Source organism: Ceratotherium simum, chromosome 5 (genome assembly GCF_057802395.1).
Source record: "Ceratotherium simum simum isolate JZ-2026a chromosome 5, ASM5780239v1, whole genome shotgun sequence".
Lineage (NCBI taxonomy): Eukaryota > Metazoa > Chordata > Mammalia > Perissodactyla > Rhinocerotidae > Ceratotherium > Ceratotherium simum.
In genome coordinates this window covers 52,069,930-52,097,071 of record NC_141904.1, presented here as the reverse complement: position 1 = coordinate 52,097,071, position 27,142 = coordinate 52,069,930, and the positions used below count along the sequence as shown (strand labels likewise).

Sequence of the window (27,142 nt, the reverse complement as noted above, 5' to 3'; positions counted from 1 at the left end):
TCTTGGGCTGTGATTTCTCCCATGGGGGAAAGTTAGAACATGCAAGTGAGCACCTGGCTTTCCTACATACGCGGGATGCTGTCAAAGAGGCCCACTTCTTTCTAAACCCATCCAGGATACTGAGGTGTGCTGCACAACTGGGGGCACAGGGAGGGGCTAAAACAACAGCAGCCATGACTCTTGAAGGGAAGGCATCCTACTAACCACTTCAAAGACTCCATCAGGAAACCTGTCCATGAGCCAATGGGGATGCCTTGCCTGCAGATCTCCCTAACCGGACCATGGGCACCCTCAATGCTCTGCACACCTCCCCCACAGACTCTCCAACTCCATGGCCAGCTCCCTGTATGCACCCCCAAGGGCAGCAATGAGTGCAAGCCTTTGTAGATGGCTACTAAGCACATGCAGAAAGCTGTCCAGCTCTGCAGGATTGGGAGAAAGCAAGCAAACTTGAGCATTCAGCACTGCCCTGTGTAAAGCAAACAGGAGGCTGTTACCAACCAGCCTGACTTTGCAGGATTGAGAGAAGGCATATGATCTTGAGAATTTCACCCCAAAACAGAACAAGAAGTGTGGGGCAGGTGCATGCATAGCAAAGGTCTACAAAAGCTGGAGAACACCCAGCAGAGTTGACAGAAAGTATTTCTCTACCAAAGACAGTCAGTACAAATGAAAGAGGTGATTGTTTCTTCAAATGTAAAGACAGCAATGCAAGACTTCAAGGAACATGAAAAATAAAGGAAACATGAAACCACCAAAAGAACACAATAATTTTCCAGTAACCTATCCCAAAGAAACAAATCTGTGATTTACCCAATGAAGAATTTAAAACAGTTGTTTTAAGGAAGCTCAGAGAGCTACAAGAAAACAAAGACAGACCATTCAATGAAATCATGAAAACAATACAAGAAAGAGTTTAACAGATACACAGAAATAATAAAAAAGAACCAAACAGAAATTCTGCACCTGAAGATTACAAAAAATTTAATGAAAAATGCAATAAAGGGTGTCAACAGCTGACTTAATCAAGCAAAAGAAAAAATCAGTGAGACTGAACACAGGACCTTTGAAATTACCCAATCAGAAAAGAACAAAGAAAAAAGAACGAAAAGAGGGAAGAAAGTTTATGTGAATTATGTGATTCCATCAAAGCAAACAATCCATGCATTACTGCAGTTCCAGAAGTAGGTGGGAGGAAGAAAGGGGCAGAAGGCTATTTAAAGAAATAATGGCTGAGAACTTCCCAAATCTGGGGAGAGATCTGAACATCCCAGTTCAGGAGGCTGGATCCCCAAAAACATTCAAACCCAAAAAGATCAACTCCAAGACACATCATAACAAAACGAACTAAAATTCAAAGACAAAAAGAATTTCAGAAGAAGCAAGAGAAAAAAAGTATGTAACTTACAAGGTAACCCCCATAAGGCTATCAGCAGAGTTCTTGCAAGCAGAAACCTCGCAGGCCAGAAGAGAGTGGGATGATATATTCAAAGACTGAAAGAAAACAAGTGCCAACTAAGAATATTTTACCCAGAAAAGATGTCTTTCAAAAATGAAGGAGAAATAAAGACTTTCCAAGAAACAAAAACAGAGAGTGTTCATCACCACTAAACCTGCCTTATAAGAAATGCTAAAGGAGTTCTTCAAGCTGCAACGAAAAAACACTAACTAGTAACATAAAAAATACATGAAAATATAAAACACACTGGTAAAGGTAAATACACAGTCAAATTCAGAATACTCTAACACTGTAATATGGTGGCATATTAGTTAACTCCAGTATAAGGGTTAAAGCACAAAAGTTTTAAAAATAACTACAGCTACAATAATTTCTTAATGGATACACAATATAAGAAGATGTAAATTGTGACATCAAAAATATAAAATGTGGGTAGGAGGAGTAAAAGGGTAGAGTTTTTATATGAGATTGAAGTTAAGATGTTAGCAGCATAAAATAGACTGTTACAAGATATTTTATGTAAACCTCAGAACGACCACACAGAAAAACTTACAGTAGATATGCAAAAGGTAAAGAGAAGGAAATCAAACTATATCATTATAGAAAATCATCAATTCACAAAGGAAGACAACAAGAGAAGGAAAGAAGGGACAAAGGAACTATAAAAGAGCCAGAAAACAATTATCAAGATGGCATCAGTAAGTCCTTACCTATCAATAATTATTTAAATGTAAATGGATTAAATCCTCCAATCAAAAGACATACAGTTGCTAAACGGATTAAAAACAATAACCCAACTTCATGCTGCCTACAAGACTCACTTCACCTTTAAAGATAAATATACACTCAAAGGGAAGATAGGGAAAAAGATATTCCGTGTAAATGTAAACTAAAAGAGAGCAGGGGTAACTATACTTATATAAGACAAAAGAGACTTCAAGTCAAAAACAAGACAACAGTTTAAAAAGGTGATTATATAATGACAAAGGGGTTAATTCATCACAAGGATATAACAATTGTAAACATATATGCACCCAACAACAGAGCACCCCAATATATTAAACAAATACTAACTGAAGGGAGATCTGAAAGGAGAAAGACACAGCACTACAAAAATAACAAGGGATTTCAGGGGCCAGCCTGGTGGTGCAAGTTGTTAAGTGCGTGTGCTCCGCTGCGGCAGCCCGGGGTTCGCTGGTTCGGATCCTGGGGGTGCACTGACGCGCTGCTTGGCAAGCCATGGTGTGGCGGCGTCCCATATAAAGTAGAGGGAGACGGGCATGGATGTTAGCCCACGGCCAGTCTTCCTCAGCAAAAAGAGGAGGATTGGCAGATGTTAGCTCAGGGCCGATCTTCCTCACCAAAAAAATAAACAAATAAATAAATAACTAGGGATTTCAATGCCACAATTTCAATAATGGATAGATCATAAAACCAAAAACTCAGTGAGAAATCATTAGACTTAAATTATACTTTAGACCAAATGGACCTAACAGACATATATAGAACATTCCCTTCAATATCAGCAGAAAACACATTGTTCTCAAGTAGACAAGGAATATTCTCCAGGACAGATAACATGTTAGGCCACAAAACAACTCAAAAAGACTGAAATCATATCAATTATCTTTTCTAATCACAATGGTATCACAGTAGAAATCAATAACAAGAAGAAAGCTGGAAAACTCATAAATATGTGGAAATTAAACAACACACTCCTGAATAACCAATGGATCAAAGGAAATCAAAAATATCTTGAGACAAACAAAAATGGAAACAAAACCTACCAAACTTATAATACGCAGAAAAAAAGCAGTTCTAAGATGGAAGTTTATAGTGATAAATGTCTACAATAAGAAAAAAAGAACAATGGAAGACAACTCAGCCACAAAAAAGATGAAATCTTGCTATTTGCAACAACATAGATGGACCTTGATATTACGCTAAGCAAAGTAAATCAGATGGAGAAAATTAAATACCACATGATTTCACTTATAAGTGGAAGATAAAAACAACAACAACAAACAAACTCACAGATACAGAGACTGTGGTTACCAGAGGGGAAGGGGGGAGGAAAGAGGGCAAAAGGAGTAATAGCGCACAAGTGTATGGTGATGGACAGTAATTAGTCTTTGGGTGGTAAACCTGATGTAGTCTATACAGAAATCGCAATATAATGATGTACACCTGAAATTTATATAGTGTTATAAACCAATGTTACCTCAATAAAAAAAAGAAAAAAAGAAAGATCTCAAAAAACAACCTAACTTTATATCTCAAGAAAATAGAAAAAGAACAACAAATTAAGCCCAAAATTAGCAGAAGGATAAAGATCAGAGAAGAAATAAATGAAATGGATGCTAGAAAAACAATAGAAAAGATCAATGAAACTAAGACCTAGTTATTTGAAAAGATAAACAAAATTGAAAAACCTTTAGCCAGACTAACGAAAATAAAAGAATCAAATAAAAACGGAAATGAAAGAATAGAGACTACAACTGATACCAGAAAAATACAAAGGATCATAAGAGACTACTATAACAATTACACACCAAAAAACTGGATAACCTCGAAGAAATAGACAAATTCTTAGAAACATGCATCCTAACATAAATGAATCATAAAGAAATAGAAAATCTGAACAAACCAATTATGAATAAGGAGACTGAATCAGTAATTTAAAGCCTCTCAATAAAGAAAAGTCCTGGGGGCCAGCCCGGTGGCGCAAGCGGTTAAGTGCACATGCTCCGCTGCGGCAGCCTGGGGTTCACTGATTCGGATCCCAGGGACACACCGACGCACCGCTTGTCAGGCCATGCTGTGGCGGCATCCCATATAAAGTGGAGGAAGATGGGCATGGATGTTAGCCCAGAGCCAGTCTTCCTGAGCAAAAAAGAAGAGGATTGGCAGATGTTAGCTCAGGGCCGATCTTCCTCACAAAAAAGAAAAAAGAAAAAAAAAAGGAAAAGTCCTGTACCAGATGGTTTCACTGGTGAATTCTACCAAAGATTTAAAGAAGAATCAATGCCAATCCTTCTGAGAGTCTTCCAAAAAATTGAAGAGGAGGGAACACTTCCAAACTCATTTTACAAAGCCAGCATTACCTTGATACCTGAGCCAGAGAAGGACACGACAAGAAAAGAAAATTACAAGCCAATATCCTAATAAACATAGATGCAAAAAAATTCTCAGCAAGGGTTATGGAAACATCTATAGACAGTTAATCTTCAACAAAAGAGCCAAGAACATACAATGGAGAAAGGAAAGTCTTTTCAATAAATGGTGTTGGGAAAACTGGATGGCCACATGCAAAAGAATGAAAGTAGACCATTATCTTACACCATATACAAAAATTAACTCAAAATGGATTAAAGATTTGAATGTAAAACCTGAAACCATAGAACTCGTAGAAGAAAATACAGGCAGTACACTGTTTGATGTCGGTCTTAGCAGTATCTTTTCAAGTACCATGTCTACTCAGGCAAGGGAAACAAAAGAAAAAATAAACAAATGGGACTACATGAGATTAAAAAGCTTCTGCACAGCAAAGGAAACCACGAACAAAACAAAAAGGCAACCCACCAACTGGGAGAAAATATTTGCAAATCACATATCCAACACGGGGTTAATTTCCAAAATATATAAAGAACTCATACAACTCAACAACAAAAAAATGAACAACCCAAACAAAAAATGGGCAGAGGATAGGAACATTTTTCCAGAGAAGATATACAGATGGCCAACAGGTACATGAAAAGATGTTCAACATCACTAATTATTAGGGAAATGCAAATCAAAACTACAATGAGATATCACCTCACACCCGTCAGAATGGCTATAATTAACAAGACAAGAAATAACAAATGTTGGAGAGGATGTGGAGAAAAGGGAACCCTTATACACTGCTGGTGGGAAAACAAACTGGTGCAGCCATTACGGAAAACAATATGGAGATTTCTCAAAAAACTAAATATAGAAATACTATATGATCCAGCTATTCCACTACTGGATATTTATCAAAAAAATATGAAATCAACAATTGAAAAAGATTTATGCACTCCTATGTTCATCGAAGCATTATTCACAATAGCGAAGATATGGAAGCAACCCAAGTGCCCATTAATGGATGAACAGATAAAGAAGATGTGGTGTATATATATATATACAATGGAATACTACTCAGCCATTAAAAAAGACAAAATTGTGCCATTTGCTACAACATGGATGGACCTTGAAGGTATTATGCTAAGTGAAATAAGTCAGATAGAGAAAGACAAACACTGTATTATTTCACTCATATGTGGAAGATAAACAAACACATAGATAAGGAGAACAGATTAGTGGTTACCAGAGGAAAAGGGGGTGGGGGGAGAGCAAAAGGGGTAAAGAGGCACATGCGTATGGTGACGGATAAAAACTAGACCATTGGTGGTGAACACGATGCAATCCACACAGAAACTGAAACATAATAATGTACACCTGAAATTTACACAATGTTAAAAGCCAATATGACCTCAATAAAATAAAAAGAAAATATTAGCAAACCAAATGTAACACATTAAAAGAATCACACACTGTTATTAAGTGGGATTTATCCATGAAATGCAAGGATAGTTCAACATATGCAAATCAATATGTGTGATATACCACATTAACAAAATAAAGGGTAAAATCATATGATCATCTCAATAAATGCAGAATAGCATTTGACAAAATGCAGCAAACTATTACAACACAAACTTTCAACAAATCAGGTATAGATGGAATGTACCTCAACATAATAAAGGCCATATATGGCAAGCCCACAGCAAACACCATACTCATCAAAGCTTTACCTCTAAAATCAGAAACAAAATAAGGATGCTCACCCTTTCCACTTCTATTCAACATAGTACTAGAAGTCCTACCTATAGCAATAAGGCAAGAAAAGAAATAAAAGTCATGTAAATTGAAAAGAAGTAAAACTGTCTGTATTCGCATATCACATGATCTCACATACAGAAAACCATAAAGCCTCCACCAAAAAACTTTTAGAACTGATAAAAGGAATTCATGTCAAGTAGCATGACACAAAATTAATAAACAAAAAATAGATTGCATTTCTTACACTAACAATGAACCATTGAAAAGAGAAATTAAGAAAACAATATCTTTTACAACAGCAAAAAGAATAAAATATTTTGGAATAAATTTAACCAAGAAAGTGAAAAATTTGTATACTGAAAACTATAAGACATAGATAAAAGAAATCGAATAAAACACAAATAAATGGAAAGATATCCCAAGTTTATGGATTGGAAGAATTAATATTGTTAAAATGTCCACAAAGCCATCTACATATTTAATGTAATTCCTATCAAAATTCCAATGGCATTTTTCACAGAAATAGAAGAAACAATCCTAAAATTCATACGGAACCACAAGACTCCGAATAGCTATCCTGAGCAAAAAGAGCAAAGCTGGTTGCATCACACTTCCTGATCTCAAACTATATTACAAAGCTATCGTAATCAAAATAGTAAGAGTATACCTAGAGTGGCCATTATTCTAGGGTTGTTTGACCTTACTCTTAACATGCGGTCACACTAGGTCTTTATCGAAGACCCACGTGTTCACTGAGCTCTTTCCACTCTGGTATATTAGAATTTGAATGTGTACCTCTATTTCTCAATCTCTTTGTGCTAGTTCCTTCTTCTGTCCTCCAAGGTGTTGGCAGTCTTTAAAGTCTCATTTTCAGCCCTATGCTGTCACAGTAGTAGTTGTTACAGGAAAAGAAGCAAATATTTATTGTGCTGTTATCACGTGCTAAGCACTGTGTTAAGAGCTTCAAATAAGCTCACTGATTCCTCAAAACAATTCTATGAGATAAGTAATAATGTTATCCCCAATTCAAATATACAAAAAATTAGAATAATATATTGAACATCCATGAATCTATCATTTAGCTTCAACAATTATCAACATTTTGCCAATCTTGATTCATTAATTCCCACAAACACAATTTTACCCATTGCAGTATTTTAGAGCACATATCAGAAATCATCCATAAATACTTCAATAGGTATCTTTAACAGGTGCTTACTGATTCTCCAATAAACTCTATTTTATAGTTATACTGTGAGGCAATAGTAGATCCATGCCTCTGTTGAATGACAGATTCCCTGTTGCCAGTGAGACATAATCCAAATTCCTTTAGCATTCCTTATATTCTTTGGCATAAGACACTTTAATATGGACCCAACCTACCTTCCCTGCCTTATCATCCATCATTGTACTATGCCCTAGTCAGTTTGGACTATTTGCCATTCCTGGAACATGCCTTGCAATTTCATGCCTCTATACCTCCACTTTTGCTATGCAAAACATTCTATAAGGTCCTAGAATTTTGTTCCTATCTTGCAGAATTCTAGGTATCCAGTTGACAACTATTGTATAAAAGCTGATCCTGAAACCACAAAATGATAGTAAATATAAACTCTCTTGAATTTCATTCTTTTCCTCTTGAGCATATGTTGTATAAAAAGCATAAAATTGTCATCAGATATCTGTTGTCCTTTTTCTTAATTTTATCTTACTCTCTCATTCTTTAGTTCTTCATGTATGTTCTTAAGAAAGCTAATATTTTGGCAAGCCTAACAAATATATAACACGACATTTCACCAGAAGATAACACTGTGTCCCAAAAACTTTTGGTCTCTAAAATTACAATGCCAAAATAAGTTTTACCCTAGAAGTGTATCCTGGAAAAATAAAGTCTTCAAAAAAATGCAGAAGACAAGAAACTATCATTCTTAAAATCATTTAACATAAAGTTTAGTAGTACATATTTCCTGAATATTGTGCTTCTCAAACTGTATAATTTTAATATATGGTTACAAAAATATATAACTGGAAGTGTATTTTATAATCATCCCAGTATCTTCCTTCTCAATGTTTATTATATCTTACTGCAAAGTATTTACAGAGAACAAAACAATTAGACTTTGAGAGTTTTTTTTAACTGTTTTATAGAAAGAAATGTTCTACCACTTACTAATATTTATGAATGCTATATTTGCTATCTAGTCCAGATATTATTTTATTTGGGCTAATTCAAGTTTTATTTTATTATTAGTATACATCATACACAACTGAAGACATACTTTAATAAGTCACCTTTTTTATTTTTCTTTAACTACCAACAGCTATGAAAAACTTATTGAAATTTTTTACTTACTGTGACCATAACATTAAGACAAATAAAAGATAAAATAGGAATGCATTTTTTTAAGTTTGTGGAATCACTAAATGATTATCTTTTACAAACACAAGAATTTTCACTCTGATTCCACAAAAGATCACTACTACAAGAAATAAAATTCAGTTATTAACACTGTCTTTCCACCTGTTACTTTAAGTTTAAGAATACAAATACAAGCTATTAAGAGGTATACAGATATAGTTTGTTAATAAATGCTAGAATAATTTAAGATCCTCAAGTGGAGTTGGTATTACCAAAATACACAATCTCAGAAGTACCACATTAGCCCAAAGTAAAGAAATTAAAGTAGTCTGATCAGACAAAATGAGCTCTAACACTTTAGATTGGTGTAATCTGGTTTCCTCATTTTGATTAGCTTATAGACTCATTCTTAATCACAAAACAGCCTCTCCCACAGACTCTAAACACCTTTATTGTAGGAAAAAGAATTTAGACTGTAGGTAGGAGGTTCTGAGCACTTTTCCTTAACTCTAAAATAGAACTCTGATCATTCTGCTGAAGAAGCTAAATGGAGAGAGAGAGACCTTGAGACTAGAGGGAGAAGCCTAGCTATTTCAGTGGTCTGGCTGAGGACAGCATTCCAGCCATCCCTGCCAAGATGCCAGACATGAGAATAAACCCTCTAGGACATTTCAGCCAGCTGAGCTCCCAGATGACTGTAGCCACAGGTGATATAGATGTAACATAATAACTACCCAGATGACCCCAGTCAAGGCACAAAATCACAAGCAATAAAATGGTGATTAGTTTAATCCACTACATTTTGGGGCACTTTGTTGTACAGTAATAGAAAATATTTTAGGGGTATTATCATTCATGTCTCACTGAAGAAGGTTTTCAAGCCACACACTGTGCATCAATTTGATATTTTAATCACAAACGTACAATAATTTCAATGACCATGATCTCCACATTGATCCCCCAACACTAGTATTGGAAGCAAGGTGGTGAGGTGGTCAAGATCACGAATATTACTAAAAATAAATAGCATGCAATATCACAAAGTACAGCTTTCCAATCGTTTATAAGATTTCTTATTTATTCAAGTTCTAAATTTTTGACAATTTTAAATCAAGATAAAACACATAAAATACAAATAGAAATCATTTTCACATAGCCATTCCTACACCTGAAAATGTGTTTTAAAATTAGAACTACAAGGAAAAAGAGTACCTATGAACAGTGGTTCTCAGCCAGGGGGGAATTTACCACCACACTCCAGCTCCAGGGCCTTTGGCAATGTCTAGAGATATTTTTCATTGTCACAACCTAAGGGGGTAATGCTACTGACATCTAGTGAGTAGAGATCATATATGCTGCTAAACATCTTATATAATGCACAGGACAGCCCCCCACAACAAAGAATTATCTGGCCCAAAATGTCAACAGTGCCGAGGATGAGAAGCCCTGGCCATAAGGAATTAAAATTTGAGGATACAGTCTTCTTATAATCATTACCTTAAAAACTTCCAAGACGAATGATTCTACTGGCAAAACTGATGGTTAGAACTCTGAGCAATTTTCTTTTTTAATAAAAATAATGTGATAATTTTGATTTGTTTCCATACAATAAAAAGCATAATACTTTAAATATTAAGCTACAGAAAATATGTAAGAAAAGCTGATAATATTAATTATATAAAAGAGTAAGCAGAAATAAGTTTTTGCAAATGCATTACCAGAGAAGAATGTTCCTGAATGTGTTATAACTGCCAATTAAAATATATTTTATTTGATCAAATTAATATTAATTCGTAACAGAATAAAACACAAAATCTATTTCATAAAATCAGTATTCTGCACTGATAAGTCTTGTTTAAATTCACATTTTAACAAGAATATTATAATCAACAAAAACATATCTAACTGAAGATTATTTGAAAGTTTTTTCCATTTTGTATTTTACAAATAAATTAATCTAATTAATCACATGCCTCCACAGGACTAGGGCTATGAATAAGTCAATTTACTTTTTGTCAAATATTTGAAGGAAAACATATTAAATGTCCTACATAGGCTTTTTCAAAATAAGCTTTGCAGCTAAGACCATACATGCATTTTCTGTCCTGTTAAAAAAAAACATTTTAATACTGCTGAGACAGCAGAGTCTGATACAGGTCTGTAAAAGAAAGAATGAGTGTGGCTACTGTAAAAGATTAAGAGATAAACAAACAAGAATTGTTTTTATATCAAACGAATATACTAGGCAGCTTCCTACATTAGAAAAGTTAACAATAAACTTTTCATTACCTTTACATTTGGCTTCTTTGTTGAAACTCCTCTGTACCAACCTAAAACAAAGGATATAAAGAATATTAAAATCATATTGTCATTTTCTGTAAGAGACATAATATGAGTATTTTTATGGAAAAAAAATAACGCAAAACTTTCTAACTGCCTTTATTAGCAGTAATTTACTCCAAAAAACAAAAAACAAAAAGTCTTACAATAAATACAACATTCCCAATTTTCATCAAAAGACACAAAGCCCTTTCAACTGAATAAGACACAAAAAATTAGAAAAGAGCTCAGAGGAGGATGTGTAATCCACGTCCATGAAAATTCCCAGATGAAACTGTTAGGGGCAGGAAAATGCCAAAATCATATAGCTTTTTCCGTAGCAGATAGGGAGTATAGCCCAGACTTTCTGTTTCCTGATCTCATTCAATCTCCCACGCACTAAACTATACTACTCTCATTTCTTGGCTTTCCAACTGCTAAAGTTGACATTTGTACTTCATTTATTCCCTCTCAGCATTCATACATGGCAATGATAATGAAAGTTTTAATTACACAATAAAAATAATTTTCAAAGAAAGGAAATTTTATTGCCAACTTTTCTCAATTCCAAACTATTATTTTCAGAGTTCTGCTATAGTTTCTCTGCTTGGATTTAAGAGGAAACAGCTTCAATCAGAAGGAAAGAAAGCCAATAATTGTATTTAAAGGAGGAAGGTGAGGGGGCCAGCCCAGTGGCGTAGTGGTTATCTTCATACCCTCGACTTCGGTGGCCCGGGGTTCCCGGGTTTGGATCCTGAGCACGGACCTACACATCGTTCATTAAGCCATGCTGTGGTAGTGTCCCACATACAAAAAAACAGAGGAAGATTGGCACAGATGTTAGCTCAGTGATAATCTTCCTCAAGCAAAAGGAGGAAGATTGGCAACAGATGTTACCTCAGGGCCAATCTACCTCACCAAAAATAAAAATAAAGGAGGAAGATGAAGAAAAAAAGAAAGAGATTATTGATAATAGCTAATATTAATTGAGAGCTTATTGTTCTTAATTCTGTGTATTGGAAGTGAGAGGTGGTTCCATGTATTAACCTCTAAATCTCACAACAAAGCTGAGGAACAGAATCAACTTCTTCTCCCCTGAAATCATAACAAACAATAAAAGAAGAAATATCCTTGCTTCTGTTTAGTACAACAACTGAGATCATAAATGTGAATAACTCAATTTATACCTTGAGTCTCAATATCTTCATTTATTAAAAAGAAAAAAAAAGTGATAACCTAACCAATGTGACACTTTACAGTATCTTAAGAAACAGAATAGAGAATGATATCAGCAGGTATGGCAGAGTAAGGATCTCGAAAAAGCCTCTCCTCAATAAAAGAAAAAACTGTCAAAATCAACTTTTTTAGAACTCAAGTAAACCAAAGGCTTGAAATAATCCAAAAAGTATTTATTCAAGAAATCTGAATCTCGGTAAGAGCAATGACCTTTTTAATTTGCCCTATCCCATCTCCCTTTCTGCAGCCCTGTGTTAAATCTGAAAGCCAAAAGCCCTGCGTTCACGGTGAAAAGCAAAAAACTATCAGCCTCTGAAGAAGACAGAACAGAGGAAATCAAATAAGACCTAAATAAATGAAGAGGTTTACCATGTTCACAAATTGCAAAACCCAGTATTTTTAAGATGTCAATTATCCCCAAATTGACCTATAGATTCAATGCAATCCCAACCAAATCCCAGCAAAAATTTTTGAAGGTAGTAACAAGTTCTTTCTAAAATTCATATGGAAAGGCAAATGACTACTAGAATAATCAAAACAATTTTGAAGAGTAAGAAAAAATTTGAATGACTTACACTACTTGATTTCCAGACTCAATATAAACCTAACATAATCGAGATGGTGTGTACTGGCTAAAGGATAGATATATAGATCTATGAAATAGATTGGAAAATCCAGAAACCCACACATAAATGAACAATTGATTTTTGACCAAGGTGCAAAGGCACTTCAATGGAGAAATGAGAAGTCTTCTCAACAAATGGTGCTGAAACTACTGGACATACATATACACACACAAAAAAAAGAAAAGAATCTCAACTCATCACCTTGCACTATAAACAAAATTACCCCAAAATGTATCATAGACTTAAATGTAAATCTAAAAGTATAAAACTTGTAAAAGAACTACAGGAGAGGGCCGGCCCCGTGGCTTAGCGGTTAAGTGCACGCGCTCTGCTACTGGCGGCCTGGGTTCGGATCCCAGGCGTGCACCGATGCACCGCTTCTCCGGCCATGCTGAGGCCGTGTCCCACATACAGCAACTAGAAGGATGTGCAACTACGACATACAACTATCTACTGGGGCTTTGGGGAAAAAGAAAGAAAGAAATAAAATTAAAAAAAAAAAAAAAAGAACTACAGGAGCACCTTTCTGTGACCTTAGGTTAGACAATGATTTTTTTTTAATTTTTTGTTTATTGCAGTAACATTGGTTTATAACATTGTAAAAATTTCAGGTGTACATCATTATACTTCTATTTCTGCATAGATTATATCATGTTCACCACCAAAATACTAATTACAACCCATCACCACACACATGTACCGAATTATCCCTTTCACCCTCCTCCCTCCCCCCTTCCCCTCTGGTAACCACCAATCCAATCTCTGTCCCTATGTGTTTGTTTATTGTTGTTATTATCTACTACTTAATGAAGGAAATCATACGGTATTTGACCTTCTCCCTCTGACTTATTTCACTTTGTATTATACCCTCAATGTCCAACCATGTTGTCACAAATAGCTGGATTTCATCATTACTTATGGCTGAGTAGTATTCCATTGTGTATATATACCACATCTTCTTTATCCATTCGTCCCTTGATGGGCACTTAGGTTGCTTCCAAGTCTTGGCTATTGTGAATAACGCTGCAATGAACACAGGGGTGCATGTACCTTTACAAATTGGTATTTTCAAGTTCTTTGGATAAATAGCCAGCAGTGGAATAGCTGGATCATATGGTAGTTCTATCCTTGATTTTTTGAGGACTCTCCATACTGTTTTCCATAGTGGCTGCACAAGTTTGCACTCCCACCAGCAGTGTATGAGAGTTCCCTTCTCTCCACATCCTCTCCAACACATGTTGTTTCCTGTCTTGTTAATTATAGCCATTCTGACCCGCGTGAGGTGATATCTCATTCTACTTTTGATTTGCATTTCCCTGATAGTGATTTTGAGCATCTTTTCATGTGTCTGTTGGCCATCTGTATATCTTCTTTGGAGAAATGTCTATTCAGGTCTTTTGCCCATTTTTTAATTGAGTTGGTAGTTTTTTTGTTGTTGAGATGCATGAGTTCTTTATATATTTTGGAGATTAAGCCCTTATCAGATTAGACAAAGATTTCTTAAGCACACTCCATCATAACAGAATAACGCAATCTTCACAAAAGTTTTAAACTTTTGCTCTTTAAAAAACAGTTAAGACCTAAAACTATAAAATTCTTAGAAGAAAACACAGTGAAAATCTTCGTGATATTAGATTTGACTATGATTTCTTGGACATGACACCAAATGCAAAAGCAACAAAAGTAAAAATAGATAAATTGGACTACATCAAAATTAAAAACTTCTGTGCTTCAAAAGACATAATCAACACAGTGAAAAAGCAACCTACTTCCAATAAAAACCTGTGTTTTGGATACTGACAAACTGATTCTAAAGCTTATGTGGAGAGGTAAAAGACCTAGAAAGGCAACACAATATTGAAGACGAAAAAAGTCGGAAGACTGACACTATGGACTTCAAGACATAATATAAAGCTACAGTAATCAACACAGTGCAGTATTAGAGAAAGAATAGACAAACAGATCAATAGAACAAAATAGCACAGAAACAGACCCACATAAATACAGTCAACTGATCTTTTATAAAGGAGCGAAGGCAATACAATGGATATAGGACAGTCCTTGCGACAAATGGTACTGGGACAACTCGACATTCACATGCAAAAAAAAATGAAGCTAGACAAAGACCTTACACCCTTCACAAAAACTAGCTCAAAACGGATCACAGATCTACATGTAAAACACAAAACTATAAAACTCCTAGAAGATAACATAAGAGAGTATCTAGATGACCTTGGGTATGGCAATGACCTTTTAGATACAACACCAAATGCACGGTCCATGAAAGAAAGAATCAATAAACTAGACTTTGTTAAAATTAAAAAATTCTGCTCTGCAAAAGACACTGTCAAGAGAGTGAGAAGACAAGCCACAGACTAGGAGAAAATATTTATAAAAGGCATATCTCAGGGCCTGCCTGGTGGCGCAAGTGATGAAGTGTTCGCGCTCCGCTGTGGCGGCCCAGGGTTTGCCGGTTTGGATCCCGGGCGCACACCAACGCACCGCTTGGCAAGCCATGCTGTGGTGGCGTCCCATATAAAGTGGAGGAAGATGGGCACAATGTTAGCCCAGGGCCAGTCTTCCTCAGCAAAAAAAGAGGAGGATTGACAGATGTTAGCAAAGGGCTGATCTTCCTCACACACACACAAAAAAGGCATATCTCATAAAGGACTGTTATTTTAAATAAACAAAGAACTCTTAAAACTTAACAATAAGAAAATGAACAACTCGATTAAAAATTGGGCAAAAGACCTGAACAGATACCTCACCAAAAAAGATATACAGATGGCAAATAAACATATGAAAAGATGCTCAACATCATATGTGATTTGAGAATTGCAAATTAAAATGAGATACCACTATACGCCTATTAGGAGGGCCAAAACCCAAAAACAATGATAACATCAAATGCTGACAAGGATGTGGAGCAACAGGAACTCTCATTCACTGCTGGTGGGAATCCAAAATGGTACAGCCATTTTGGAAGACAGTTTAGCGGTTTCTTACAAAACTAAATATATACTCTTACCATACGATCCATCAGTCTCACTCCTTGGTATTTATTCAAATGAGCTGAAAATTTATGTCCACACAAAAACCTGCACATGGATGTTTATCGCAGCTTTATTCATAATTGCCAAAACTTGGAAACAACCAAGATGTCCTTCAGTATGTGAATGCATACATAAATTGTGGTACATCTAGACACTGGAATAATATTCAGTGATAAAAAGAAATGAGCTATCAAGCCACAAAAAGACATGGAGGAACTTTAAATGCATATTACTAAATGAAAGAAGCCAATCTGAAAAGGCCACATACTGTATGATTTCAACTAGATGACATCCTGGAAAAGGCAAAACTATGGAAACAGTAAAAAGATCAGGGGTTAGCGATGAGGTAGGAATAAATAGGTGAAGGATTTCTAGGGCAGTGAAACTATTCTGTATGTTATAATGGTGGATACATGTCATTATACATTTATCCAAACCATAGGACATACAACACCAAGAGTGAACCCTGATGTAAACTACGGACTTTGGGTGATAATGATGTGTCAGTGCAGGTTCATTGATTATAACAAATGTACCCACTCTGGTGTGGATGCAGATAGTGGGGGAGGCTGTGCATATGTGGGGGCAGGGAGTATGGAAACTCTCTCTACTTTCTGCTCAATTTTATTGTGAACCTAAAACTGCTCTAAAAAATAAAGTCTATTTTTTTTAAATGCATTTACTATGTGACCCAGCAATCCCACCCCTAGGTATTTACAGAATAGAAAAACAAAAAAGTCCACATTAAAATCTATACCCAATGTTTATAACTACTTTATTCATAATCTTCAAAAATAAGCAATTAAAACATCCATCAACTGCTGCATGGATAAATAAAGTGTGGTTTAAACCTATATGATGAAATTTGTAGTCAGAAAGAATAAACTTCAGACACAACATGAATGGATTTCAAATGGATTATGCTAAGTGAAAAAAGTCAGACACAAAAGGCTATATAATGTATGATTTCATTTACATGACATTCTGGAAAACACAGAACTAGAGGAATAGAAAATAAATCAGTGGTTGTCAGAGCTGGGGGAAGAGGGTTGGGAAGGAAGGTTAACTACAAGGAGCATAATGTTACATTTTGGAAGTAATGAAAATGTTCTGTATCTTAACTCTGGCAATGGTTATAAGGTTATGCACTTGCCAAAATTCACAAAATTCATAGAACTGTACTTCAAAAATGGTGACTTTTACTGTATATGTTATACCTCAATAACCTGACTAAAACACACACACACACAAGGATAACATTCCATATCTACTACCTTGGTTAGAATTTTTATTTTAAATTCTAACAATATCAGGCATTGCCAAGAGAATGTAGAGGAATCAGATATTGCTAGTGAGGGTGACAATAAACGGTCCCCACTTTCAAAAACAATGCAGTATTATCTGCATATTGTATGACATTGAAATTCTACTTCTATATATTATCCCTCATACAGTAGCACTGAATTGGGGACACTACTGTACTCTAGAGGAATTTTTGGAAATCTTGCAGTGGTCTGAGCTGCCAGATAAAACACTATAAATACTTATAATTTCAAAAAGGAAAAATACTTAGAATAAAACATAGGCATAAATCTTCATGACCTTGGGTTAAGCAATGGTTTCATATGCAAGCAACAATAGAAAAAATAAATAAATTGGACTTCATTAAAATCAAAAGCTTTTGTGCTTCAAAGGACACCAAGAAAAGGGAAAATACAACCCACAGACTGGGAGAAAAAATTTGCAAATCATACGCCCAAAAAGAGACCAGTATCCAGAATATAAAAAGAACTTGTACAACTAAATAAAAATATAAATAATCTAATGTTTTTAATGGGCAACAGATTTAAACAGACATTTCTCTAAAGAAGATATACAAATGGCCAATAAGGACATGAAAAGAAGTTCAAGATTATTAGTCATTAGAGAAATGCAAATCAAAACCACAGTGAGATATCATTTCTCCCCCAATGAAACAGCTACAAGAAAAAAGACAGACAACAACATGTGTTGACAAAGATATGGAGATATTGGAATGCTCATACATTTGTAAACAGGTTTGTAAAATGGTACAGTTCCTCAAAATGTTAAAGATAGAACTACCATATAACCCAGCAATTTTCCTCCTAAGTATATAACCAAAAAAATTAAAAACAGGTATTCAAACAACTATTTGCACACAAATAGCAACATTATTCACAATAACCAAAAGGTGGAATGTAGGGTTTATTAAAACCCAGCTTGCGGGGCCTTATTCCCAGAGTTTTTGAGTTGGTGAGTCTGGGTGAAGCCTGAGAATGTGAATTTCTAATAAGTTCCCAGGTGATGCTGATGCTGGGGTCTAGGGCCACACTTTAAGACCCATTGTTGTAAAGAAACCTTCTAAAGATCCCCTATAAAAAGGCTAAAACAAACAAAAACCAGTTGATCTGATGTTTTGCAGATGATTCTTTAAGTTTTTAATGATAAAATCATTTCCACATTCCAAAAGCGCTGTATTTCAAACAGTTGGAAGTGACAATAATGAGCTTTGAAAAATGATGTTAGAGAACTCAGAAGGTGGCTTCAACGATGAATGGAATACCTTCAATGATGGTATTGATCTTAAAGATAGGTGTGAAGAGTCTGAATAAAATTATTCATAAATGTGTTAAAGAAAAAACAAAAGGTGGAAACAACCCAAATGTCTGCCAACTGATGAACGGATAAACAAAATGCAGTATATACATACAATGGAATACTACTCAACCATAAAAAGGAATCAAGTTCTGATACATGATTCAACATGGATGAACCTTGAAAACACTGTGCTAAGTGAAAGAAATCAGGCACAAATTGTATAATTCCATTTACACGAAATGTCCAGAATAGGCAAATCCATAAACAGAGAAAGTACATTAGTGGTTGCCAGGGGCTGGGGGGTGGGGGGATATGGCAAGTGTTTGCTAATGGGTATAGGATTTCTTTTTCAGGTGACAAAAATGTTCTAAAATTAGAGGGGCCGGCCCCGTGGCTTAGCGGTTAAGTGCGCGCGCTCTGCTGCTGGCGGCCCGGGTTCGGATCCCGGGATCGCACCGACGCGCCGCTTCTCCGGCCACGCTGAGGCCGCGTCCCACATACAGCAACTAGAAGGATGTGCAGCCATGACATACAACTACCTACTGGGGCGTTGGGGGAAAAATAAATAAATAAAATCTTTAAAAAAAAATAAAATAAAATAAAATAAAATTAGACAGTGGTGATGGTTGCATAACTCTAAATCTACTATAAAAAACAATGAATTGTACATTTTAAAAGGGTGAATTTTATGGTATGTGAATTATATCTCAATAAAGCTGTTATAAAGAAAAAAAAAGGCAGGGTAACACTGGGTCTGAAAAGGCTGAGAATTACTGCCTTAGGAAATTTCCGGTACATATGCACTAGGAGACATTTATAAGAATGCTTTGTTGCCTTTAATATATTACTCACAATATAAAAGTACTGGTCACACTCCCATACTTTCTCATATTTCATAAACACTTGAAGCTACCTTGTTAAATCTTATGAAAGGTCATTTTAGATCTGACTGCAATGCCATTCATGTTAACATATGAATCTCTCTTGCACTACTCAAAAAAAGTGTTAAGGATCTAAGCAATCCAAATGCTTCAATATAACAGATATTTTGATGCAAATATATCACTTATTTTTTTTATGCTTTTATAAAATGACAATGAGAGAATAATTGGGATGAAAATACATGAAGATTAAGCACCACCTCAAGATTTCAGGTAAACACTTGATCAGATAACATGTTTACAATGGTCAGCAATTTCTCATCAAGTAAACTCTCACAATATCGTTTATCAAAAAGCTGTTTCCTTATGAATGAAATATATATCTTAAACTGAAACATAAACTCTTGCTTCTTATCAGAAGATAGGGGAGCAGAGGAGAGGAAAACAGACCAGTTTTGTTGAATACTAAGTAGCTTCAAAAACACAACATTATCATTTCCATGGGATGATACATTGTGACGGTAGTGAGAACTGTGCTCAATGAATTTCAGCTATCACCTTTTCTTAAAAGCAAAACTGTGCTACAAATTTTGCCAAATGTGTCCATACCATGAAAGATTCAGAATTGGAGAGAGTGAAGAAAGGATAAGATGGAGAGAGAGAAGGAAGAACTCCTCATTCTTTTTATGTCTTTTACACATAGAACCAAAAAGTTCTTCACTTTATCTCAAAGAATCAAAGAACTCGAATATACCCAAAATCATTAAGAATCAACAGGAAAGAGATGTTTTTAATGAGCTAGTACAATGAAGCATCTTCCAAATGTCTGTTTCTATTACAAGAACCCTGGACAATCTACCTTTGCAACTATAATTCTCGGCTCTCATGTTCATCATTTATCTTTGCGTTTCCAAGAGTTCACAATGCTGGCACAGAAAGTGAAACCCTCTTGATGGTCAGGTTGCCTGAGTCCTCATCAACTTCATTGTCATCATACACATTTAATTGAAGAGTATAGCAGTCTTCCTCATCTGGTGAGTCAACATCTGATGGTTTGACCACTGTTAGGAATTTAAGATTCAGACATATTTTTATACTCTAACATTTTCAGATATAAATTTTTGTGGAAAATTGAATGAGAAAAGGAAGGCCTTATTACAACACAAGTTTATAATTTATCACAAAGACTGCTTCTTTCAAGGAATCAATTATCATGTATACCTTTGACTTAATATCATGATTGAATTCCAAGAAATGCTTAACAATGGCTGTCTCCAGAAACACCAGTTCTTCCCTTCCTCAATAACTTGCTGCAACTCTCTAACTTCTAAGCTAGGCACATGTTACTCAAAGGACTATTGTGGGAAACACAGAATTATTCCACTTTACCCAAATGTCTAGTGATGAAACTTTACAAGACAAGAATTACTGGGAAAAGTTTGGGTGTTATCTTCAAATTCCAAAAGCAAAGCATAATTCGTTGAGCCTCAGTAATTCCTCTGCTCAGAACTGTCCAATGGCATCCCATCTCAAAGTAAAATCTTAAGTCCTTACTACAGCCTCTGCTGATCTCATCTCCCACCACTCTCTCTGCTGCTCCCCTACCAACCCCTTCACGACAGCCATATTAGTAGTCTCTCTGCAATTCCTTCAACTCACAAAGCAAGCTCCCATACCTCAGGCCCTTAAGTTTCTGCACATATGCCTAGACTGCACTTCTCTCAGAAAACCACAGAATTGCTTCCTCACTTCCATTTGTTCTCCACCCAAATGTTATCTTCTTAGAAAGGCATTCCACGAATACGCTATATACACACATAGAAGACAGAAGCCGCCCACCCCACCCCACCCCAATGCATGCAGTCACTCTCTCCTTCTATCTGTTTTATCCTTCCTTATTCTTTTTGATAAGAATAGGGACTTTGTTTTATTCTTTTATAGCTGAGCCCCTGTAGCTAAAAGAGTCCTTGACTTGCATTAGGGACACAAATTATTTATTTGGTGACTGAAAGAATGAATGAATCATTAATATATGGGGTGATAATACCTAACTAGCAAGGTTGTTGATAAAATCAGAATTGATATATGTAAAGTGCCTTGTACAATGTCTGACACATTGTAATCATTATTTGTGGGGAGTAGTGACAGAGAAACAAGACACACTAAAACTCTATGTTTGCTAAATAACACTGTAAAGTGTATTTCTAAACCTCCCCAGAGGAGACTGGGCTTATGAAATGAAATGATGGCAGTCTTAAGTTTCTTAATATAAATGGTGTTCATTCTATGAAACATTAGCAGACCAAAAGTCCATACTGTACTCCTAAATGTATTTTGGAAAAAGTAGGGATACAAATAAAAAAGATATACTCTTACCTATCTAATGGATGTTCAAATTAGTGCATGAATTAACATCTATGTCTTCCTTTCTCACAAGCAAAACATTGATACAAACACTCTTAAAGAGAAGATTTACTACTGGAACAGCAAGTACAATCACTGAACCTAAAACCAGAGTGAAAGAGTATGAAGCGCCTCTAAACTCACGGAAAGAGAATAATTCTTCCAACATTAAACAGGAATGATGTTTTCACCATATAATCTCTTTTTAATTAGTAATAATTTATGAAGTCTAAATTATTTGCATGATGGAGGAGAGAAGTCAAAATGGCGGCGTAGGCAGACTCTGAACTTACCTGCTCCCGCGGACACAGCCAATTTACAACTACTTGTGGAAAAATTACCCCTGAGACAGAACTGAAAACTGAATAAGATGAACTCCTGCAACAACAGATAATCCTAATTGAGGTAGAAGAGGCAGAAAGTGCCTTCTGGAGAGGAAAAACACCGCCTTCACAAGCGACAGCGCCTCACGGCCGCCGGGGAGCAGCACAAAGCTACGCAGCCCTCCCTGGAGGAGCGGGACCCTGAGCCAGCGAGCGCCCCTGCAGTGGACATTTTGTGGACCCAGCACAATCCAGACGAGTAGCATAATATCTGACTTTGCCTGCTACTAAAACATTGGGTAGTATCCCCAGAAAAGCTGGTTCACAAAGAAATTAAAACCGGCTCTTAAAGGGCCCATGTGCAAACTCACCCGTTTCAGAAAGCAACCTAAAATCACCAGAAAGAAAGGTGCACAGTGCTTTGGTGAAAAGAGACTCACCTGATAGGCTCTGAGTGCACTGCAGTGAGAGGTGAGACCTCTCCAGGGACTGGGACATTGGCGGCGGCCATTGTTGTGGCCTGGTGTGGGTGTGCTGACAGAGACACCATTGGAGTTCTCCCTAGGGCCTGCTAGCTCAGGGTCTGCCCCACCCACTAGAGGACCGATTTACTCCAGCTCAGCGAGGGCAGGCAGCCCACCCTAGAGACTGTCCCCACACAACAACAAGCCCTCAGGCAACTTGTGGGCCTGCATAGATTGGTGACTGGATTCACTGCAGCCTGGCAACGGAGCCCACTTCAGTGCAGCAGGGCATGCACAATGAGCAGGTGGAGAGTGTGGGGCGGTGGTGGAGTGTGTCGGGCTTCTGCCGTGGAGAGACTGGGTCCACTTCAGGAGGTCGGGGAGCACACATGGGGCAGGGCTGTGTTGACTGTGTGTGTGGACCTGTGGGTGGCAGGGCTTGTCAGCTGCAGAAGATTTGTGCTTCTCAAAGACCCACAGAGGGGGTTTGCCCCCACCTTCCGAAGCCTGAAACAATTGGGTGCTCCCATGCCTGAGGCCAGCTCCACTCAGCTGCAATCCTCAGAGAGCTGACAAGAGACCTAAAGCCTGGAGGCTTATAACATTTGTAAGCCCCTGAGCCTAATAACCTGCCACACTGGGGGCCTACTCACTTAAAAGAAATACTGAAACACAAATGTGGTATTAGAACTTGCAGCCAACTGTGCTGGGGCTCCCCACACCTGATAAAGAGACTGAAGGGCCCACAACAACTACAAGCAGCTGAGCATTACGACAGCTGGCCAGGAGCATAACTCAGCCTCCCTGGGTGCCTACAGGGAGAGCAAACAGGCCACAATAGAAGGACACACGTAGACCACATGGGGTCACCCCTGGAACATTGAAAATTGAGGGAAGCACACTGAAGGCCTCCTAAGGCATCACTTACATAAGGTGACCTATCCAAGAGCAGGAGACGTAGCTCACCTACCTAATACGGAGACACAAGCAAAGGGAGAGAGGCAAAATGAGGAGGCAAAGGAATACATTCCAAGTTAGGGACCCGGACAAAACCCCAGAAAACGAGCTAAGTGAAACAGAAATGAGCAACCTACCCGACAAAGAGTTCAAACTAAGAGTGTTAAGGATGTTCACTGATCTGGGAGAAGAATAGATAAACTCAGTGAGAATGTCAACGAAGAAATTGAAGATATAAAAAAGAACCAATCAGAAATGAAGAATACAAAACTGGAAATGAAAAATTCACTAGAGGGACTCAAAAGCAGAGTAGAGGATACAGAAGAACGGATCTGTGAGCTGGACGAAAGACTAGAAGAAATTATGCAAGTTGAACAGGTAAAAGAGAAAAGAATTAAAAAGAGTGAGGAGAGTCTAAGGGACCTCTGGGACAACATCAAGCACACTAACATCCACGTTATAGGGGTCCCGGAAGGAGAAGACCAAGACAAAGGGGCAGAGCATCTATTTCAAGAAATAATAGATGAAAACTTCCCTAACCTAAGGAAGGAAACAGACATCCAGGTACAGGAAGCACAGAAAGCACCAAACAAGATAAACCCAAAGAAGCCCACACCAAGACACATCATAACCAAAATGTCCAGAATTAAAGATAAACAGAGAATCCTAAGAGCCACAAGAGAAAGTCAAGTTACATACAAAGGAAACGCCATAAGGCTATCAGCTGACTTCTCAGCAGACACCTTACAGGCTACAAGAGACTGGCACGATATATTTAAAGTGCTAAAAGGAAAAAACTTACAGCCAAGAATACTCTATCCAGCAAGGTTATCATTCAAAATGGAAGGAGAGATCAAATATTTCCCAGAGAAGTGAAAATTAAAGGATTTGTCACCAAGAAACCAGTGCTACAAGAAATGTTACAGGGACTGACTTACGAAGAATAGAGAAGACCACAAATAGGAAAAATTATCTGTTTCCATGATAAGAGGGTAATGAATACAAATGCACAAAAATGAGGTTAGATATGATATAAAGCATATAAAAGGAGGGAAGAGGGGAGTTAAAGACTAGAGCTTTCAGACAGAGGTCAAACTAAAGAGACCATCAATTCTGTATAGAAGAAGAAAGGAACAGAGAAGGACTAAAAAACACTGAGAAAAAAAAAGTTCAAAAATGGCAGTAAGTACATACTTATCAATAGCTACTTTAAACGTCAATGGACTAAATGCTCCAATTAAAAGGCAGAGGGTGGCTGTTTAGATAAAAAAACAAGACCCATATATATGCTGCATACAAGAAACACACTTCAGACCTAAAGACACTCACAAACTGAAAGTGAAGGGATGGAAAAGATACTCCACGCAAATGGCAAGGAAAGGAAAGCTGGGGTAGCAGTACTCATATCAGACAAAATAGACTTTAAAACAAAAACTGTAAAAAGAGACAAAGAACGGCATTACATAATGATCAAGGGAACAATCCAACAAGAGGATATAACACTTGTAAATATCTATGCACCCAATGTAGGTGCACCTAAATATATAAAGCAATTATTAACAGACATAAAAAGAGAAATAGTAACACAACAATAGTAGGGGACTTTAACACTCCACTTACACCAATGGATAGATCATCCAAACAGAAGATCAATAAGGAAACACTGGCCTTAAATGACACACTAGAACAGATGGATCTAGTAGATATATACAGAGCATTCCACCCAAAAACCAAAGAATACACGTTCTTTTCAAATGCACATGGAACATTCTCCAGGATTGATCACATATTAGGCCACAAAACGAGTCTCCACAAATTTAAGAAGATTGAAATAATACCAAGCATCTTTTCTGACAACAGTATGAAACTGGAAATCAACTATAGGAAGAAAATCAGAAAAGCCACAATACGTGAAGATTAAACAAAATGCTACTGAACAACGACTGGGTCAACGAAGAAATCAAAGGAGAAATCAAAAAAACACCTGGAGACAAATGAAAATGAAAATACGACATGCCAGAATTTATGGGATACAGCAAAAGCGGTTCTAAGAGGGAAGTTTATAGCAATACAGGCCTATCTCAACAAACTAGAAAAATCTCAAATAATCTAAAAAAAAGCACCTAAAGGAACTGGAAAAAGAAGAACAAACAAAGCCCAAAATCAGTAGAAGAGGGAAATAATAAAAATCAGAGCAGAAATAAATGAAATAGAGATTTAAAAAATAGAAAAAATTAATAAAACCAAGAGCTGGTTCTTTGAAAAGATAAACAAAATTGACAAACCTTTAGCTAGACTCACCAAGGAAAAAACAGAGAAGGCACAAAAAAGTAAAATCAGAAATGAAGAGGCGAGGTTACAACAGACACCTCAGAAATACAAAAGACTATAAGAGAATACTATGAAAAACTATATGCCAACCAATTCGACAATCTGGAAGAAATGGATAAATTCTTAGAATCATACAACCTTCCAAAACGGGATCAAGAAGAAGTAGAGAATTTGAATAAACCAATCACCAGTAAGGACATCGAAACAGTAACCACAACCTCCCCAAAAATAAAAGTCCAGGACCAGACGGCTTCCCTGGAGAATTCTACCAAACATTCAAAGAAGACTTAATACCTATCCTTCTCAAACTCTTCCAAAAAACTGAGGAGGGGGAGAAGCTCCCTAACTCATTCTACGAAGCTGACATTACCCTGATACCAAAACCAGACAAGGACAACACAAAAAAAAGAAAATTACAGGTCAATATCACTGATGAACATCAGTGCAAAAATTCTCAAGAAAATACTAGCAAATTGCATACAACAATACGTTAAAAAGATTATACACCATGATCAAGTGGGATTTATTCCAGGTATGCAGGGATGGTTTAACATTCGCAAATCAATCAACGTAATACACCACATTAATAAAATGAAGAATAAAAATCACATGATCCTCTCAATAGATGAAGAGAAAGCATTTGATAAGATACAGTATCCATTTATGATAAAAACTCTGAATAAAATGAGTATAGAAGGAAAGTACCTCAACATAATAAAGGCCATAGATGACAAACCCACAGCTAATATCATCCTCAATGGTGAAAAACTGAAAGCTATCCCTCTAAGAACAGGAACCAGACAAGGATGCCCACTGTCACCACTCCTATTTAACATAGTACTAGAAGTCCTAGCCAGAGCAATCAGGCAAGAGAAAGAAATAAAAGGGATCCAAATTGGAAAGGAAGAAGTGAAACTCTCACTATTTGCAGATGACATGATTTTATATATAGAAAACCCTAAAGAATCCACCAGAAAACTTTTAAAAGTAATAAACGAATATGGTAAAGTTGCAGGATACAAAAGCAACATACAAAAATCAGTTGCATTTCTATACACTAACAACGAAGTAGCAGAAAGAAAAATTAAGAATACCATCCCATTTACAACTGCAATAAAAAGAATAAAATACCTAGGAATAAACTTAACCAAAGAGGTGAAAGAGCTGTACACCGAAAACTATAAAACATTGCTGAAAGAAACTGAAGAAGACACAAAGAAATGGAAAGATATTCCGTGCTCTTGGATTG

At 36.6% G+C, this 27,142-nt stretch overlaps 1 protein-coding gene across 8 annotated transcripts in view; it reads right to left on the bottom strand.

The window, feature by feature from the left end:
- DOCK3 (dedicator of cytokinesis 3) overlaps positions 1-27,142 on the bottom strand; it is a 448,733-nt gene that overhangs the window by 296,769 nt on the left and 124,822 nt on the right. For all 8 annotated transcript variants that reach the window (XM_087431091.1, XM_087431098.1, XM_087431092.1 and 5 more), the window contains exon 3: positions 10,971-11,011. In XM_087431091.1, coding sequence (XP_087287217.1) covers positions 10,971-11,011 — 41 coding nt within the window. The remainder of the gene's footprint in view (positions 1-10,970; positions 11,012-27,142) is intronic.